The 21,246-nt window shown below is 34.4% G+C and overlaps 2 protein-coding genes and 1 pseudogene across 2 annotated transcripts; all 3 read left to right on the top strand.

The window, feature by feature from the left end:
- The first annotated feature begins 213 nt into the window (after nucleotides 1-213).
- Nucleotides 214-3,870, top strand: LOC116013307 (protein DETOXIFICATION 27). Its single transcript, XM_031252985.1, has 7 exons — nucleotides 214-1,167; nucleotides 2,030-2,116; nucleotides 2,240-2,296; nucleotides 2,940-3,178; nucleotides 3,256-3,374; nucleotides 3,473-3,562; nucleotides 3,650-3,870. The coding sequence occupies exons 1-7, from the start codon at nucleotides 338-340 to the stop codon at nucleotides 3,707-3,709; spliced, it is 1,482 nt and encodes a 493-aa protein (XP_031108845.1). The 5' UTR covers nucleotides 214-337; the 3' UTR covers nucleotides 3,710-3,870.
- A 3,538-nt stretch (nucleotides 3,871-7,408) lies between these two features.
- On the top strand, nucleotides 7,409-10,824 carry LOC116012287 (protein DETOXIFICATION 27-like). Its single transcript, XM_031251796.1, has 8 exons — nucleotides 7,409-7,903; nucleotides 8,178-8,719; nucleotides 8,933-9,019; nucleotides 9,167-9,223; nucleotides 9,780-10,018; nucleotides 10,139-10,257; nucleotides 10,382-10,468; nucleotides 10,601-10,824. Exons 1-8 carry the CDS (start codon nucleotides 7,619-7,621, stop codon nucleotides 10,658-10,660), a joined length of 1,476 nt encoding a protein of 491 aa, XP_031107656.1. The 5' UTR covers nucleotides 7,409-7,618; the 3' UTR covers nucleotides 10,661-10,824.
- A 3,285-nt stretch (nucleotides 10,825-14,109) lies between these two features.
- LOC116012289 lies at nucleotides 14,110-17,316 on the top strand (annotated as a pseudogene).
- The last annotated feature ends 3,930 nt before the right edge of the window (nucleotides 17,317-21,246 follow it).

The following is a 21,246-nucleotide window of genomic DNA, read 5'->3' as shown; positions in this document are numbered from 1 at the left end:
TTAATGTTGGTATTGGACCCACTTTGGTTTAGGTTAGTTCCCTTTTTAGATTTCCGATTAATCTTATATAGGAATAAAATTCGTTGGCATTTTCCATATTTGCTTGAAATTACTCCTTATTTCAAGGGCGCATTTAATATTTTGTCTCTTAATTTATTGCCACAAATTTTATTTTATTTTTTGAAGGGACTCAAGGGAGTAGTCTATAAAACATTCACCATCCATTCACAACCCTCTTCGTATCATTTCCCAACCTCAATTTCAGAAGCTCTTCTCTTCCTTTTCTCCTTCATTCTCTGTTTATTTGCTCCTGCCGGCTCGATCAAGAGCTAAGAAAATGTCTGGCAGTGGCAGAATGGACGAAAATAAGGTGCCGTTATTAGACTATTCATCGGCCCAAAATAACAATGGAGAAGAAGAAGAAGAAGAGAAGAAGTTTCTGGGGAGGTTTTGGGTTGAATCAAAGAAGCTATGGCAGATCGTGGGCCCGGCTATCTTCAGCCGTATTGCTTCGTACTCCATGTTCGTGATCACCCAAGCATTCGCCGGCCACCTCGGAGACCTCGAACTGGCGGCTATGTCGATTGCCAGCAACGTGATTCTCGGGTTCGACTTCGGGCTTATGCTGGGCATGGCGAGCGCGTTAGAGACACTGTGCGGGCAAGCGTTTGGGGCGAAAAGGTATCACATGTTGGGGATTTATCTGCAGAGGTCGTGGGTTGTTCTGTTTTTGTGCTGTGTGGCGATGTTGCCGTTGTTTTTCTTCGCCACACCGGTGCTGAAGGCGCTGGGGCAGGCGGAGGACGTGTCGGAGCTGTCGGGGGTGGTGGTGATGGCGTTCTTGCCGTTGCACTTTTGCTTTGCGTTTCAGTTTCCGTTGCAGAGGTTTCTGCAGAGTCAGCTTAAGAATTCGGTGATTGCTTGGGTGAATTTTGTGGCTCTGATTGTGCATGTTCTGCTTAGTTGGTTGATTGTTTATCGGTTCCAGTTGGGAATTATTGCCACGGCTTTGACCTTGAACTTCTCTTGGTTTGTCATCTTCTTTGGGCTGTTTGGATACACGGTTTGCGGTGGGTGTCCACTTACCTGGCCGGGGTTCTCCATGGAAGCTTTTAGTGGCCTTTGGGACTTCTTTAAACTCTCTGTTTCATCCGGCATCATGCTATGGTATGCTATTTTCCCCTCCCGCTTTAATTTGTATGTTTACCACTTATGGGGTGTTCAGTTGCATGAATTGTAATTCAATTACAATCATGGTTGCAATAAGCGCTAGGCGTTAGTTGGGCAGGAGTGTCTAGCGCCTAGACAACATAAGCGAACTAAGTGCACACGTGTGTGGTGTATATATGCCATATTATATATATGTATGTGTGCATGTATATGTATGTTATTAATCCGAGCCGAACCAGATTAATTCGGTTAACTCGATTGAAATGGACAAGTTAACTCAGCTTAGTTAGGTGCTAGGTGGCCGAGTCGGCTGAATTAGGCGCAAGGTGGGAGCCTAGCTAGGAGGGAAATCGTCACCGTCTAGGGGCACCTAGATCGATTTTTGCAACCTTGATTACAATTACAACGAAATTCAGCAACCCAATGTAGTAGCTCAAGTGACAAATGAACTCTTTTTGTAGGAAAGAATTTTGAGATATAATCTGGGTTCAATTCCTAAGTGAGGATTCTCCCAGTGCCGACTCTTGTGTCTTTTAGAGCAAATGGGGATTAGTATTGTATTAATCCAATGAATTCCCCCTTATACATGGACATTTTAGTCTTTTATATCACTTCTTCCAACCCCACCAACTCATATAATTTGAATTCTTACTTTAATCACACTTTATTATTTTTCCAGAATTATAATTCTTTTAATTCCTTTATCACAACCAAACATCTTGGTTAGACTAATAATTGCAGAAGGAAGAAGTGTTTAACTTTTCAAGTGGTCAACATTAACAGGCCAATTTGAGTTTGGATCTGACTGGTTTGTTTTTTGTTGTGTGGCTTATTTTGACACGGAATGGATAACATACAGCTTGGAAAATTGGTACTACAGAATTTTGATAGTGATGACAGGGAATTTGGAGAATGCTAAAATTGCCGTTGATGCTTTGTCAATATGGTAAGCAATTCAACTAACATGTCACTAACGTGATAATGATATTTACCAACTGAATTGAATATATATATATATATAGGTTTGGACACTGACCCCTATATATGCTTCTGTTTTCACTCTTTACAGTATGAACATTAACGGCTGGGAACTTATGATTCCTCTTGGTTTCTTCGCTGGAACTGGGTATGTACCTACTAACCTACCTTTAATTCCACTTTAATTTGTACCATTCCATAATTTTTTTTTTTGTCACGAAGAAAGTCATAATTATTCCTTGATAGTTCATGTATAATTCATAAACTATACAAGAAAGGTCTGTGCCAGGAAAAAATGATTGCATAATGTTGTTGGGTATATGAGTGGATAGATGCTAGTTAGCTTTACATACTGTCTGCCGGGGTGTGGGGGCCCTTGAGTGGGCAATTTCGCGTTTTTGTCACAATAATACGAAATGAAAATTGAGATTAGGTATTTAATTAATTGAAGACGTGGAAAGATTGCCTTGTAGAGGGTACTAGAATTCAAGTCCAAATTGAATTGATACAGTGAGTACTTTCGTCCCCACAGACCCCACGCATGATTCACGTGGATATATATGAATAATGCAGCAAAAACATTAATTAGCAATGCGACATGTAGTGTAAATGCACGCACCTACTCAGATTGCAGAAACTTGTCACAACGTTATTATTTAATGTGTGAATGCAATAAACAACCAACAATAATTACTATATATATGTCGGAAAAATTGTTATGATTGCAATATAATGCAACATTATTTTCGTACTACTTTACGTTTTGACTTGCATTGCATATATACGTACAGTGTTAGGGTAGCAAATGAGTTGGGAGCAGGGAATGGAAAAGGAGCAAAGTTCGCCGCATTTGTGTCAGTGTCACACTCCATGATAATTGGTCTCTTCTTTTGGCTACTAATCCTAACCTTCGACAACAAGCTTGCCCTAATTTTCTCGTCTAGTCAAACCGTTCTCGAAGCTGTTCATGATCTCTCATTCCTCTTAGCATTCACCGTACTTCTCAACAGCGTTCAACCAATCCTATCAGGTATAAATATATATCTATACTTTCATTTGACTCCTAGGAAGCTTGTTCGGAAATGCTGACGTTAAAAAACATTGCAGGGGTGGCTGTTGGATCTGGATGGCAAGCATATGTAGCATACATAAACCTTGGGTGCTACTATTTGGTTGGAGTCCCACTTGGCATTATGATGGAATGGGTTTTCCACCAAGGTGTCAAGGTAATACAGATATCGCGCATACCTAAAATTGATAGTGAAATTGTACGTTTATTATTTATATATATTTTATAATTTTATAATTAATATGGATATTGCAGGGAATATGGGCTGGGATGATCTTTGGTGGAACGGCAGTGCAAACTATAATATTGTGTATAATCACCATAAGATGTGATTGGGAAAAAGAGGTAATTAAAGATTTAAAGCCTTACAAAATATTTTTTGATTTTTGGCAATTTTGCTTATTTTTGTGTTGTTTATACGTTGGAATGCAGGCTCAGAAGGCGAATAAGCACGTTAATAAGTGGGAAAGCGTGGGTCACAGTGCCTCGTAGAAGTTTAGAATTTTCATTTGTTAATATAATATATAATATATGATGGCGAAAATTTACCAATTTTGATGTATTGGTCTTTCATTTAATGGATTTCAATTTACTATTAATTATAGTCAGGGAATAAACCCCTAACCGCCAATCAACATTGTTCACGCCAGAAATTAGACTCTTGTGCCAACCAAATAACAGTTTCAACGCAACTCACTACTTCTTGTCCATACAAAAAAGAGTTGTTTCCATTTTTTATTCTACGATTATCGAATTATTTATTATTATTATTATTATTATTATTATTAATTAATTAATTAATTAATTAATTAATCCTACAACTTTTAAAACATTGTCACATTTGGTCTTTCATCCTAATTTTCAATCACCAGTGACCAAAATTTTCAATTGAAAAATGTTATAAAAATGATAACTTTGTCCTTCAAGATATATAAGTCACTTGACTATATTATGCACTCATGTTCAATAACATAAAGATACAAATTAAATTTGGTCACCGATGATCGGAAATTAAACCAGATAATCAAATGTGACAATATTTTAAAAGCCATGGAATCAAATGTGAAAAAAAAAATAGTTTAGATCAAACGTGGAAATGATCCAATACTCTTAACACCAAAAGTGAAAAAACACTCGTATACGAAATTAAAAGATGCTTTAGGTTTCAATTTATTAGTTTATATATACTAATATTGTACTCGTGTGATGCATGGAAACAATCATGTTATGGTGAAGTTAATAAGTAAATTAGAAAGATGAGAAATATTTTTAGAAGAGTATAAAAAATTATTATTAAATAGTATATTCGAGTTCTAAAAATTATGAAAATCCTCTTTATATGTAATGTTTGATGTTGAATTACTTTGGTTATCCCTAACACATGAAAATTTTCAAAGAGATCATTAAAAAGGGATCAAATAATGTATTTTAATTTATAGGTTAGAATAATGTATAATGTATTTTATGGGTTAAAATAATGAAATTTTTAAGATAAAATAATATACTTTATGAGTAAGAATAATACACTTTATGTATTTTTAGGCCGTGTAGACCATGCCTAGCCCACTTGGGTCCACCCCTGACTGTGCCATATTTGGGTTTTGGATTGAGTTTCCTGTTTATGAGCCACGATTTTGTGATTGTGTTATAAACTTTTGTATCATGCATTTTTATTTGTTGGGCTATAAATGATTGCTATTTGTATTCATTTTTTATTGTAGGAAAAAAAAAAAAAACCTGTAACAGTTGCCCACAATGACAGGCAGAAATTTGTAGGAAAAAATAGACAGGCATTTTAGATAAGTTTTCACATCTTGACAATGCTATTTATGTTGAAAATTTAGTTAAAAATGGCTTTTCATTTTGAGACTTGTTTTGAATGGAATTTACTTTGGATTTGAGTAGAGTCAAAATGAATTCGAATTCTTTTAATTGAAAGGTTTTCTTTTTTAATTAATTTTTTTGCATCCCGAAAATATTATACATTGAAACAAATAATTGGTGAATGAGAAATTGATTATCAAAGTGTATTAATTGAATTGGTCAAATGAAGCGTTGGAAGCCTTATAAATAACTTGTTCCCACATTTAAAAAAAAAAAGTGAATTTGTACAAACTAGTATGATGTATAAACAATTCGACTTTTAAAGGAATTTAAATTTTATTGCATAAAAGGCTATTTTTTGCACACAAATGGGGCCGGGTACAAAGTGCTCAAACTAGCACCGAGTATTTGAGAAATTTGTATTTAGAATTTATTGAATAATCTAACAAATAAGATCGTTTAGGTGTTTTAATTTAATTTCCTTATTCGTGATTGTAGGAGGGCTAGCGCTTGCTCTTATATGAAAGTGGCCATATCTTACTTGGACCACCTTGGCAGTATGATGTAGATATATCATATATGCTACACACTTGGGACAAAAAAATAATAAGTTTGTGTTCCTTTGGAAGAGCAAAAAGATCATTGTACCACCAGTTACGACAAAGAAACCCAACAATATATTACTCTTAAAGCATTAATTTATAATGTTTTTTCAAATACAAACTGACTCTATTATTATATTGTAGTATCTGTTCATCTATATTTTCTCAATCTGTTAAAACACAAAGAGTCAATACCGCTTTCAGTGGTGGCTCTTCCATATAAGAGGTCATGAGATCGAACTTCAATAGAAGTAACATTAATTCTTTGTGTTTCAACAAGTTGAGAAAATATAAATAAATAAATACTACAATATAATATAATAGAAGTTAGTTGTATTAGAACAAAAAATAGACAATGATACACGATTCACATTAAATATGACACATCAATCTCATCTACCCGAACCATTATCGGTCCAATTACGACTGAGCTCAGTCAGTGAAGAATTGGGTGAGAGTACGGTTATACCTTATACCTACCCAACTCCCTTATTAAAAATTACAACTAATTATTCTTTAATTTGAGTCTCACTGTCTCATAGCTAGACGTACGTGTACATCCTGATCAGCAAAGTTATCTTCGAACAAATTTTTCTAATTTTTTTTTTCTGCATTGTAACTTTTTCTCTCCCTATCCATAAAAAAATGTCTACTTTATTATAATAGAATGCATCACAAAATAATAATACAACAGTTTTGAAATAGAGGAAGTACATATATAATTACATAATATTATTTTGTAATAATTAATATTTAAGTATTTGTTAGAATTAGTTTTGTACCTATTCATATTTTAGTAAATCCACATTAAGCTACAATATTTTCATGAAGTAAACTGTAAAACTATATTTCATAATGCAAAGAATATATGGTATAAAACTATAAATAGTAATATAGTATGATACATAGGCATAAATACGAGGTAGTTACATCAAATAAATGACCTATTTTACAGTACTAAACACAGCTATTGCAGTAGAAGATACGCTTGCTCATTCCACATGCTATAAATCATTCTTAATACCATCATTGTACTTCAAACAATAATTTTTACATAATCAATACAAAGATTAATGTTTTACGCCCCACTATAGTCAAAGACAAAATTTGGTATTAAAACATGTTTTTTTTAAGGTAAACGTAACTATTCCATTAATTTATAACATAAAACATTTACATCAATGATCAATGAAATGGTAAACCATTCCTTACAGTCAGACATAGAAACAACTTTTCTAACTATGCTATAGAAAACTTGAATCGCAGACTGTTTCATAACTAGGAAGCTATGTTCCTTCAAGGAACTTAAAGCTTCATCAAAGATCTGGGTATTAAAACATGTTATTTTTAATTATTATTTGTAATTTTTAAATATAGGTATAAACTATTTTTTTTTTATAGTTAAGCAGCCGGCATTGAATTGTCTACATGTTATAACTTGAACTTACAATCAATATTCTAAGAATTATAATATTTAATTTTACGAATTATGTAGGCCCATTCTATAGTAAATTTCATAGAATGGGAACTCGCTGAAAACGAAGTATGCTGGCTCAGCTCAGCTCTACACACAGTATTAAATTGTAAATCATGGTTCACCAGAATAGCTTAGTTCGTTCCACCAATCAACTTAAAGCTTTGATACAAGAATAGTGTGAGAGTTTATATTTTATTAGATATTTAGGGTTATTGGACGATTTTAACCAATCAGACCCCTTGACCCTTGTAAGTCTGTACTCTGTACAGGCAAGGGTGGGAATTTAGATATTGATGGGGTGACTCGCAATTTTACTTCATTTCGAGTTGTAGCGTAAACTGAGAAACTTATTGCATAAAAACGAAAAAAGAAATGCTAAACGTGGACTGCAGATCTGAGTAATGTATAGGTTATATATTGAATCCAAGTCTTTCCTATAGTTCACGCGCGCCTGTTCCAAGTTCTAACTAGTATCAGATCGAGGTACATACAGTAGAAATGTCCAGCAATGGTATACTGGCGGAAAATAAGGTTCCTTTGTTAACCTCGTCGTCATCGGAGGTCGACACACAGCATCACACGACCGACACAAATCTTTCACGAAGAATTTGGGTAGAAACGAAGAAGCTATGGCACATAGTAGGACCCGCCATCTTCACCCGAGTCTCTTCTTATTCCATGATGATTATCACCCAAGCTTTCGCCGGCCATATTGGCGATGTTGAGCTCGCTGCTATTTCTATCACCACCAACCTCATCCTCGGCTTCAACTTCGGCCTCATGGTACGTAATCCCAAACTTATATTCTTTCTAATAACATCATTAAGGTTAATTCTTTAATGTTTTTGTTGAGCACAGACCGTAAAGGTCAAATTTAGTACTCAGTGTCAAAAATGTTAGGGGAGGCTTGTAAAAAACTTAAACTCTAACACCCAGTGTCTCGAAAATGGAATAACAACCTATATATAATGAAATAAAATTAGCCCTTGTTACCGGCTATAATTTTTTATTGTAAATGATAAGTGCTTGATCTAACTTTGATGTGTGTGATTTTAAGCTTGGGATGGCGAGTGCGCTAGAGACGCTGTGTGGGCAAGCATACGGCGCAAAAAGATATCACATGTTGGGCGTATATCTACAACGTTGTTGGGTAGTTCTATGGCTGTTCAGTTTGGCGATGATTCCATTGTATCTCTACGCCACGCCGGTGTTGAAGCTACTAGGGCAGCCGGAGGAGGTGTCGGAGCTGTCCGGATCAGTTGCGCTAGCTTTCCTTCCGCTTCAGTTCTCCTTCGCGTCTTGGTTTCCTATGCAGAGGTGCTTGCAGAGCCAGCTGAAGAACTTCGTGGTAGCCTGGATAAGTTTTGGGGCCTTAATTGTGCATATTTTAATCAACTGGTTCATTGTGTACCAGCTGAAGCTTGGGATCATCGCCACCGCCCTTGCGCTGTCTTTTTCTTGGTGGCTTATTGTGGTGGGGCTGTTTGTGTACACAGTTTTCGGCGGATGTCCTCTTACTTGGACTGGTTTCTCCATGGAAGCCTTCTCTGATCTTTGGGCTTTCTTCAAACTCTCCATATCTTCCGGAATCATGTTATGGTAATAATTTTTTTTATGAGTAACAAAGTCAACAATCTATATCTCATCTTTTGCACATGGCACATTAAGACATTTAAGTGTTGTTAAGATAAGCTGATAGTGGAAGAAATTAAACAAAAATCTATTGGGTAATTCTAGTTAAGATGATCAGACATATATTAATTATTAATTTTGGTGCTTCCTCTTTGTTTATTGCCTCTGCATATGGAGCAGTTTGGAGAACTGGTACTACAGGATATTAATTTTAATGACCGGAAATCTCTATAATGCCGAAATTGTCCTGGATGCATTGTCCATTTGGTAATTAAACTTCATTATTATATTATTTTATATTTTTCTTCAATATTCATGGATTAAACTATATAAATCAAGTCTAGTAATCTGTACCAAAATCTTCTTGTATTAAGTACTATTTTATGATGTCTTTTCCTTTCTTGTTTTTGGCAGTATGAATATCAATTCCATGGAGCTAATGATTCCTCTATCCTTCTTTGCTGGAACTGGGTAATGTTCACTTCAATTATTCTCATAATTATTACTCCGTCTATCGTTTCTTGCTTTTCATTTCAATTTTAATTGCGTCAAAGAAAAGCCAATTAAGACTGCAAATCAAATGCTACCTACTGAGAAGACTTTTTCTCCACATCCAATTATTAATGTGCATGTCTGCAACACGTGAAATATATAAGGCCATATAAAAAACAGCTGAATAGATCTCTTTTATCGATACGCGAATTTAATATAGTTGTTTATATCACTATCATATTAAAAATGCTACTACTATTTGTAGTTATTGCTTCAATAATATCTTATTTCATCATCTCACTAAAATTACTGCTGTTACTTTATATGACATGATGCTTATCTATATTTAACAAAAATTAAATGGGTGACCTACCCTGAATATCTAGTTGTTAGATTTTAAGGAGGATTTATCCCAATTAAAAATTTAAGCAGACAATAAAACTACCGGCCCATATATATGTTCTATCATCTTACTTTTATCATAGTAGATTATTAGTATTGGAAATATTAATTATATTATATTTGGTGTGTAAAGTGTAAGGGTTGCTAATGAGCTAGGAGCAGGAAATGGAAAGGCAGCGAGGTTTGCATCTATAGTATCAGTGATGGAATCCATAGGGATTGGCATAGTGTTCTGGGTGTTAATCATTTTTTTCCACAATCAACTTGCCCTCATTTTCACTACCAGCCAACCTATCTTGGATGAAGTTCACAAACTCTCTCTTCTCTTAGCTTTCACCATTCTCCTCAACAGTGTCCAACCAATTCTCTCAGGTTACCATCCCATTAATTATATTATATTGCCACTTAATAATTAATTTCAATTTCATTTCTTCACCTCTTTTTTGGGAGGGTTTAATTACTTATTCATTGTATTAAACATGTGATTTGTAGGAGTTGCGGTTGGTTCGGGATGGCAAGCTTATGTGGCGTACATAAATCTAGGGTGTTACTATCTGCTTGGAGTTCCTTTTGGACTTATATTGGGATGGGTTTTCAATAAAGGAGTTATGGTATGTTTCTTATTGTTAAGCTTATATGTTTAATTTTAGTTGAATTCAAAGTTATATTTTTCAATTCTCATGTATTTTTATAAGGTCTGAACATCTAGTCTCATGTTGCGTATTGGTTTCGTAGGGAATATGGAGTGGAATGATTGGCGGGACTGCAGTTCAAACACTGGTATTGGCGGTAATTACCATTCGAACTGACTGGGATAATGAGGCAAGAATTTTCTTTAAATGCATATATATATGCATTAAGCTAGCTGAGTTTCAATTCATTTTTGTTTTTCTTTTAGAAGATAGGCATTGTAATATTTTGATGCCAACAATAGATGTCACCGTTGAAATGCAGGCACGGAATGCAAATAGGCATGTGGAGAAGTGGGATGCAGTAGGTCATGTGAAACCATAACTCCATAAGCTTTCAAATCATTCGCTTATATATCCGGGAAAATGCTAGCTAGCAAGTATTGAATATTTATTTTCGTTTTATATTTAATTATTAATGAATTGACTGATTCGCTTTTATTTTATTTATTCACAGATAATAATAATAATAATAATTATAATGGAGCATTTCATGATTGTTATCTCTTTTATATTGTATTTACTAGACGCATTACGTGATTAAATTAATATCCAACACGAAAATTAAAATAAGTAAATACTTGGGGGTGTTTGGAAAATGACTTATATATCATCCAAAGTCTAGATTATTTGACCAAGTTTACATTTTGCACTGGTAATACTGCTAATATGAGTATTTGGTAAATAGTTTTGTAGCTGAAAAAGCTAATTTAAGTAGTTTATTCATATCAGCTTATTGCATTTTGTACTCCCGTTCTATACTTCCATACTCGATTTATGGTAGATCCGGTCCTGACAAAATCATCATTGACGCCATCCGTGGGAACCCTACGTAAAGCACACATTCCTAGTTTCTACCTGTTTTACCATTTCCGTTTACGCGATCAAATCCGAGATATGCGAAAATGGTTGAGTCATAAAACGAACGTTTCCCAAACTCGCATGAACAGCTTTGCCGAGGGTCGATCCGGTTCACGAGTGTCGGTTCCCCACCGGGGAACATGAGAGGTTTGACTGGGACTATAACCGCCTAAGTAGATGCTACCATTGTTGGAACCAACCAAGGTCCGTAGTAGTGAGTTGGAACTAGCGTGCAATCTTTAGCCTGAGAGACAGCTAACATCAATTGCAAGTGGGCTGCTCAACAACAGTGAGGGGTGCAGTCTGGTCCAGCCCGATAGCTAGCCACTAACCCGAACACTCAACCAAATCATCTTATTTTTAACTCAATCTCATGGCCTCCCATTTGAGACAGTCAGTACATACCACTTGACCACATATCGTAATCGGAGGTGACCTATATATTTTAGAACAAGTTATTAGTGTTAGTATTGTTTTATTCAAAAGACCTAACATCAAGTACATAAAATTAAATCATTAAATTAAAACAAAGAACATATTAAAAACATGGAAAATGCTATTGATGGAGAGTCCACCCAACAACTTGAGGAGTTAATTGAGGAAGTCAGAGCCAGAGAAGGATATCCCAGTATCCAACGGCTAGTTTGCATACGTGACAGTTCCTAACTGGTTTTGAATATTGCAAATGAATAATCATGTCGTGTCCGGCAAGTAGGGGTGTGCAAGCTTTGCTTAAAGTTCAGTTAACCGATCAAACTGAAGAATTTCACTTAATCGTTTTTTAACCAAATTTTTTTTATTCGGTTAATGGTTAAAATATTTGTAATAATTATGTGTGTGTGGAAGTTTTGACTTTATAATTTGTGATTTTATGTTTGTAGTGTTGTTATGGAATTTGCCCTGTTTGGTAAATGGTGTTAACTGATAGTTGTTAGTTATAGGGTATGACTAGTTGATAACATTAGCTGATTGTAGAAATGTGATTGGTAAAGTAGTTGTTAGCTGATAAGCTGTTTGATATCATTTCTTTTCTGAAAAAGTTAATTGAAAAAGTTACTTTGAGTAACTTTTAAATTTTAGCATTTTCAAGTCACAAAAAGGTGATTAACATATTCAAACACTTAACCAAGTCAAACAACTAATAGGTCAAATAAGCCAAAATTGCCTGCTAACTATTTTACCAGCCATTGTGTTTGTATATTTTCTGATGGATTTATTATTATAGGTATTATTTTAATTGAATTTATTATTATAGGTATTATTTTAAAGATTTAAAACTTGAGCTTAAAAAACTTTGGTTAATTGGTTAACCGATCCATTAACTGAAAAAGAACTTCGGTTCAGTTGATTCAGTAATACAAAGTTTAGTTCGGTTAACGGTTAAATCATTAAAAACTTCGGTTAAAGTGGTTCAATTAACTGATTACATACCAGTACTTGCAAGAGATACCTTTTCTTTGTAGTCATTACTAGATATGATTGTATAAATTGCTCAAAGCCATTTTTGTAATGGATCATCCAAAACATTATCACATATTGTTTTAATTAAGAGAATTCATTCATATTTAGTTGTCTTCTACAAATCTTTAGTTACTTCTTGTGCTTTATTAGCTATTGTCCTCTCTTGAATTTTTCTATCCTATATTTCACCTCCTCACGTTCATTTCTTGGGTGTTCATTAATTGATTAGCCTCATCATTTCTTAAAAAGAAATTTAGTTGAACAATTAAAAATGCCATGTAAGAAGAAAATGATTAAAAGAAAAATATTGAAAGGATGCATAGCATTACTCTTAAAGCATTAATTTATCATACACCCTGAAATTGAGTAAATTAATTATACCATGGACTAGTGTTCATATTGCATTGTGAATCCTAATCCAAAATGACATTTAGATTGTGTCTATAGTTAACTGAGTATGTGCCTGCAGGTAAAATGAAGGTACATAATGTGTTATAATTGCATGCCCATATTATACCATTAACATATTATGTGTATGCATTTAACACATTATATGCCTTTATTTTATTTAGATGCACATGATTTTTAACCAAAGACATATAATATATTAATCATAGACACATAATTTTTGAACCAAAAATCTATAATACAAGATAGACTTTGAGCAACGATTCACGTTAAATATGACAACATCAATCTCATCTACCCGAACCATTTTTGGTCCAGAGCTCAGTCAGTGAAGGATTGAGTGAGAGTAACAGAGTACTGTTATACCTACCCCAACTCCCTTATTAAAAATTACAACTAAATATTCTTTAATTTGAGTTTCACTATCTCAAAGCTGGACGTGTACATTCTGATCAGCAAAGTTCATCTTCGAACAAATTTTTATAATTTTTTTTCTGCATTGTAACTTTTCTCTCCATATCCATAAAAAAAAATGTCTACTTTATGCTCCACAAAATTATAATACAACAGTTATGAAATAGAGGAAGTACATAATTACGTAATACTATTATTTTGTAATAATTAATTAATATCCAAGTATTTGTTAGAATTAGTTTTGTACCTGTTCATATTTAGTATGGAGTACTAATTTATTTTGTACGTGAGGATATCTTTTGAAAAAAATCCACATTTAATTACAATGTTTTCATGAAGGAAATTGTAAAACTATATTTCACCATGATATATGTCAAATTAGATTATTCTAATTTGAAACGAAGTATATGCTGGCTCAGCTCAGCTGTACACACAGTATTAAATTGCAAAACATGGCCCCACAAGAGCCTAAAGCTTTGATACATATAGATAGTGTGGGTGTTCAAAATTTACTAGAAATTGAGGTTTATTGGACGATTTTGACCAATCACACCCCATGTACGCCTGAACAGGCAAGGGTAGGAATTTGGAGATTGATGGAGCTACTGAGAATTCACATATATTGAATCCAAGTGTTTTCTATAGTTCACGCCTGTTCCAAGTTGTAACTAGTATCAGATCGAGAGGTACGTAGAAATGTCCAGCAATGGCATATCGGCGGAGAATAAGGTTCCTTTCTTAACCTCGTCATCATCGGAGGTTGACAGACATCATCACACGACCGACACAAATCTTTCACGAAGAATTTGGGTAGAAACGAAGAAGCTAGCTATGGCACATAGTAGGACCCGCCATCTTCACCCGAGTCTCTTCTTATTCCACGTTCGTTATCGCCCAAGCTTTCGCCGGCCATGTTGGCGATGTTGAGCTCGCCGCTATTTCTATCACCACCAACCTCATCGTCGGCTTCAACTACGGCCTCATGGTAATCCCTTTCTAATAACATCATTAAGGTTAATTCTTTAATGTTAATGTTTTTGTTGACTGGAGACTTGTAAAGGCCGGCCAAGTCTAGCATTCAGTACCATTTAATGGTCTATAATAAAATAAAGTTACACTTTGTTAGTAGCTATAACTTTTGGCATAAGTGGTAAGTGTTTGATCTAACAGATTTTATGCGTATGATTTAAGCTTGGGATGGCGAGTGCGCTAGAGATGCTGTGTGGGCAAGCATACGGCGCAAAAAGATACCACATGTTGGGCGTATATCTACAACGTTGTTGGGTAGTTCTATGGCTGTTCAGTTTGGCGATGATATCTCTATGCCACGCCGGTGTTGAAGCTACTAGGGCAGCCGGAGGAGGTGTCGAAGCTGTCCGGACCGGTAGCGCTAGCTCTCCTTCCGCTTCAATTCGCGTCTTTGTTGCCTGTGCAAAGGTTTTTAATTTGCAGTGTCAGCTGAAGAACTTGGTGGTAGCCTGGATAAGTGTTGGGGCCTTAATTGTGCATATTTTAATCAACTGGTTCATTGTGTACCAGCTGAAGTTTGGGATCATCGCCACCACCCTTGCGCTGTCATTTTCTTGGTGGGGATGTTTGTGTACACCGTTTCCGGTTGGTGTCCTCTTACTTGGACTGGTTTTTCCATGGAAGCCTTTTCTGATCTTTGGGCTTTCTTCAAACTCTCCATATCTTCCGGAATCATGTTATGGTAATATTTTTTTTTTTTTATGACTAACAAACTTAATATATATCTTATCTTTAGGACATTGCACAAGTGTTGCTAAGATAAGCTGATAGGGAAAGAAATTAAACAAAAATCTACAGGATAACCCTAGTTAAGATGATCAGACCTATATTAATTATTAATTTTGGTGCTTCTTCTTTATTTATCACCTTTCATATGGAGCAGCTTGGAGAACTGGTACTACAGGATATTAATTTTAATGACCGGAAATCTCTATAATGCCGAAATTGCCCTGGATGCATTGTCTATTTGGTAATTAAACTTCATTAATTTATATTTTTCTTCAATACTCATGGATTAAACTATAAATCAAGTCTAGTAATCTGTACCAATATCTTCTTGTGTTAAGTACTATTTTACTATATGCCTTTTTCTTTCTTGTTTTTGGCAGTATGAATATCAGTTCCATGGAGCTTATGATTCCCCTTGCCTTCTTTGCTGGAACTGGGTAATGTTCATTTCAATTATTCTCTTAATTATTACTCCGTATATCGTTTCTTGCTGTTCATTTCAACTTTAATTGCGTCAAAGAAAAGCCAATTAAAGAGTGCGAATCAAATGCTACCTACTGAGATGACTTTTTGTCCTCTTCCAATTATTTAAGTGCATGCCTGCAACACGTGAAATATATAAGGCCATATAGAAAAACAGAATATATCTTTTTTAGCTATACGCGAATTTATCAATTACTATTATATAATTGTATATATCACTATCCTATTAAAAATGCTAGTACTATTTGTAGTTATTGCTTCAATAATATCTTATTTCATCATCTCTCTAAATTACTGTTGTTACTTTATATGAAGTGATGTTTATCTGCATTTAAAAAAAAAAGAAAATTAAATGGGGTGGCCTACCCTGAATATCTAGTTAGATTTTTAGAATGATTTATCCCAATTAAAAATTTAAACAGTACAAACAGTAAAACTACCAGACCAGCATATATGTCGTCCATATATATGTTCATCATCTTACATTTATCATAGTTGATTATTAGTATTGGAAATATAAATTATATTATATTTGGTGTGTAAAGAGTAAGGGTTGCAAATGAGCTAGGAGCAGGAAATGGAAAGGCAGCGAGGTTTGCATCCATAGTATCAGTGATGGAATCCATAGGGATTGGCATTGTGTTTTGGGTTTTAATCATTTTTTTCCACAATCAACTTGCCCTCATTTTCACCACTAGCCAACCTATCTTGGATGAAGTTCACAAACTCTCTCTTCTCTTAGCTTTCACCATTCTCCTCAACAGTGTCCAACCAATTCTTTCAGGTTACCATTAATGATATTATATTATATTGCCACTTAATAATTAATTTCAATTTCATTTCTTCACCTCTTTTTTGGGGTTTAATTACTTATTCATTGTATTAAACATGTGATTTGTAGGAGTTGCGGTTGGTTCGGGATGGCAAGCTTATGTGGCATACATAAACCTAGGGTGTTACTATCTGCTTGGAGTTCCTCTTGGACTTATATTGGGATGGGTTTTCAATAAAGGAGTCATGGTATGCTACTTATTGTTAAGCTTGTCTGTTTAATCTTTTAGTTGAATTCAACATTATATTTTTTAATTCTTATGTATTTGTACAAGGTTTGAACATCTAGTTTCACGTTGTGGTTTGGTTTTGCAGGGAATATGGAGTGGAATGATTGGTGGGACTGCCGTTCAAACACTGGTATTGACTGTAATTTACCATTCGAACTGAGTGGGATAAAGAGGTAAGAATTTTTTTAATTGCATTATGTATATGCATTAAGCTAGCTGAGTTTCATTTTTGTTTTTTAGAAGCTAGAGATTGAACGAGATTGTAATATTTTGATGCCAACAATAGATGTCACCGTTGAAATGCAGGCACGGAATGCAAATAGGCATGTGGAGAAGTGGGATGCAGTAGGTCATGTGAAACCATAACTCCATAAGCTTTCAAATCATTCCCTTATATCCGGGAACAAGCCCCGTCCTACCATTTTATAGGCACAGGGCGCGATAAAAAAAAATAGGTCCCTGGTTAATATATATTTCATACATAAAATTTAAATTAAGAGTGTGTTTAGTTAGCACATGGGAATCGAAATCGAAATAGGAATCAAATACTTGATAATGGTAATGAGTTTTGGTGAACTTATTTTGCATGTTTAGTAGTAATATAGAATTCGAATGATTACCAATATTAATGTTTGGTTGTCTATGACCCTATAATGGGAATAACTATTTAAAAATACGAAAAAAAAATCAAGGCACCGAATATAATAACATCCAATTAGATGTAATGATACTCCTTTATAATTAGGAAATGTAATTTTTTATTGAGGGTAATCAAAACCATAGTTGTATTTTAAAAGTTGTCAACCAAACATTAACTGTGATTTTGATTCCAATAGTGTCTAAACTCATAAACCAAACACACCCTAAATAAGGAAAACTATACTAATATCACTCAATAACTTTAAATAAGATTAACAATTTTTTAACAATTTTATATACACAATAATAATCATGAAAAAAATTCTAGGTGCTTTCCTAAATGTAAAATAATAAATAATCATAATAAATAATCGTATAAGTGCCTTCATAACTAAATAATTATAGTTTATAAAAATAATTAAATAATTTAAAATCGAGTAAACCTATAAACAATAACGTTGTTATCATAATATACAATAAATTAAAATATTTTAAAACGTGATAAAAGTATTCATAAAAAAATACGGAGTATTAAATATAATTACTTAGATAAAATAGTTCGAATAGAAAGCATATTATAAATTACACATCTTCTATATTTATATGATTTTTATAAAAATCTTTTCTTTTAGCTAGATAATTTTCAAACTTTTTTAGATTAATTTTATTACGATGACACATAATAGAAGCTTATAGATTAATTTTAATTAGATATTCATTAAAAAAAAGTACGGAGTAAATTACTAAATTAGTTTTTTTTCATAACTGAATCTATCGGTCCGGGTGGGTCCACCCACGTTCGCTCTGAGAGGCACAGAAGCTGGCCGTCGCTTGTGGGAATTGGACCCGGGTTCTCCCAAAATTCCTCCCCATAAAGAGAGCTCACTTGCCACTTGAGCTACCCCATTGAGTTATTTTCATAATATGTTTAGTATTAGTATATAAAATTTGTATATTTGAAAACTACATTAAAAATACTATTAAGCACAAAAAATATAAATTAAAAATAATTTTTACAAAAATACATTAGAAAATGAGCAAAAAAGTGAGAGTTGAGGAATTTCAGTAATTTTTTAAAAAAAATACATTAGAAAATAACTTAATAAGCAACCAGAGTTTTCCACAACTTTCTTGTTCTAAAATGTATAAGAAAAGATTCGATCCCTTGCAATTCAAATTGGGACATCAAAATTCAAACATGTTGTCATCCAAGCTATTTAACCATTTGTTAAAGCATACGCATATTATGTACTTATACTTATATATATACACTATATATATGTATATTGGAGGTAGGATGGGCCCCCTCCACGTATGGGCCCTGGGCAAGGGCCTAGCCTGCCCTTGCTCAGGGCCGGGCCTGTCCGGGAAAATGCGGCAAATTATGCTGTGGACCTGGGTCTAAAACTACGTCATTTTTGTCTTTTTTTTTTTAAATTATTAAACATATTGCTGAATATAGAGTTGTCAAAAAATGTGTGAATGTAGAGGTTTCAAAGTGTGAATGTAGAGTATAGAAATCGTGAATGTAGATTTATGATTGTGTGAATGTAGAATTGCCCAGAAATGTGTGAATGTGGAGGTTTCAAATTGTGAATATGGAGTATAGAAATCGTGAATGTAGAGTTATGCATGTGTGAATTTGTAATAGAGTTAAGAAGTTCTAGCAACTTGTAGCTCTGTAATGTGTGAATGTGGAGTTCTCAAGTTGTGAATGTGGAGTATAGGACCTGTGAATATAGAGTTTTGAATGTGTGAATGTGGAGTTTATAAATGAGCAAATTACCAAAATGGTCCCTCGACTATGTTGATTTCACTATTTTGGTCCTAGTCATTTTGAATTGGCTAATTACATCCTTCGACTATCAAATTTTTAACTGTTTTGGTCCTCCGGCGACTTAAGGCATCAGACGTCCGGCGAGTGTAAGGGTAAGGTAGTAATTTCAATATAACTTCCACTTTTGCTTTCACCAGACTGTATTAGATGGGGCAATAGAGTCTCCAGAAGCCGCCTCCGTTCATTATTTGCAGCCTCAAATTGATCTGATGCGCTTTCTGGATTTTCCGAATCGATCAAGTTAGTATGTGCCTTTCCGATCTGGCTCTGCATCACTGGAGCAACCTCTGTTGCAGAAACATTTCCTTCAACTTCTGCATTTGTTTCCAGACATATTTCATTTTACTAGAACAATTTCTGGAATTTTTCCATATTGTCGCCAAATCTCCACGATCGCTGGCCACTACGGCACCGTCGCCGTCACACCTCCTAGGTCAACCACCATGCATTGCCGGAAAACTCATATAACAATGGATGAATTTATGAATGTATGAATACCTGTATGAATGTGTAGATGAATTTATGAATTTTGGACAATTTAAAAATTTTAGAAAATATTGTGCGAAGCTATATGTACAGTGGAGTTCCCATAATATCCCTCAAAATATACTGTCTAATTCACCGGAGGACCAAAACAGTTAAAAATTTGATAGTCAAAGGATGTAATTAGCAAATTCAAAATGATTAGGACCAAAATAGTGAAATCAACATAGTCAAGGGACCATTTTGGTAATTTGCTCGTTTATAAATTGTGAATGTAGAGTATAGTTGCTAAACATATAATCTTGTAATGTGTGAATGTGAAGTTTACAAATTGTGAATGTAGAGTATAGTATATGTGAATATAGAGTATAGTGTATGTGAATGTAGACTCAGGTCCACCTTGCAAGGTGGACCTGGGTCCACGGCATAACAACCCGGAAAATGCTAGCTAGCAAGTATTGAATATTAATTTTCATTTTATTTTTAATTATTAATGAATTGACTGATTCCCTTTTATTTTATTTATTCACAGATAATAATAATAATAATAATAAGAATGGAGCATTTCATGATTGTTATCTCTTTTATATTCTATTTACTAGTTATAATGTGCGTATTACATGATTAAATTAATACCCAACACAAAATTAAAATAAGTACTTAGGGAGTGTTTGGAAAATGACTTATATATCAACCAAAGTCTAGCTTATTTGACCAAGTTTACTTTTTTTACTAGTAATACAGCTAATATGAGTATTTGGTAAATAGCTTTTTAGCTTAGCTTATTGATGCCAATAAACTAAAATGAAAAAGTTAATTTAAGTAGTTTATTGATATCAGCTTATTGTATTTAGTACTTCCGTTCTGTACTTCCATACTCGATTTGTGGTACATCCGGTCTTGACAAAATCATCATTGGCGCCATTCGTGGGAACCCTACGTAAAGCATGCATTCCTAGTTTCTACCTGTTTTACCATTTCCCTTTATAAGCGATCAAATCCGAGATATGCAAAAATGGCTGAGTCACAAAATGATTGTTTCCTGAACCCACAAGAACACCTTCACCGAGGGTCAATCCGGTTCGCGAGTGTTGATTCCCCACCAGGGAACATGAGAGGTTTGAATTGACTGGGACTATAACCACCTAAGTAGACGTTATCATCGTTGGAACCAACCAAGGTCCGTAGGAGTAAGTCGGAACTAGCATGCAATCTTTAGCCTGGGAGACAACTAACATCAATTGCAAGTAGGATGCTCAACAACAATGACGGGTGCAATCCGGTCCAGCCCGATAGCTAGCCGCTAACCCGAACACTCAACCAAATCATCTTTTTAACCAACTCAACACTCCACGAACTAGGAAGAGGGCATCACAAAGGAGGGGCTGTAGTGCAATGGGCATGAGGCCACAAAAGTATTACATTGTTAGAAACAGTACAATATATATTAATGCACATAATCTAATCGTCTTCTATGTTTTCAACATTTGAATTAGTGACAGATTC

This window comes from Ipomoea triloba, chromosome 3, assembly GCF_003576645.1.
Source record: "Ipomoea triloba cultivar NCNSP0323 chromosome 3, ASM357664v1".
Lineage (NCBI taxonomy): Eukaryota > Viridiplantae > Streptophyta > Magnoliopsida > Solanales > Convolvulaceae > Ipomoea > Ipomoea triloba.
The sequence above is the reverse complement of the archived record's forward strand: the minus strand, read 5'-3'. Positions and strand labels throughout refer to the sequence as shown.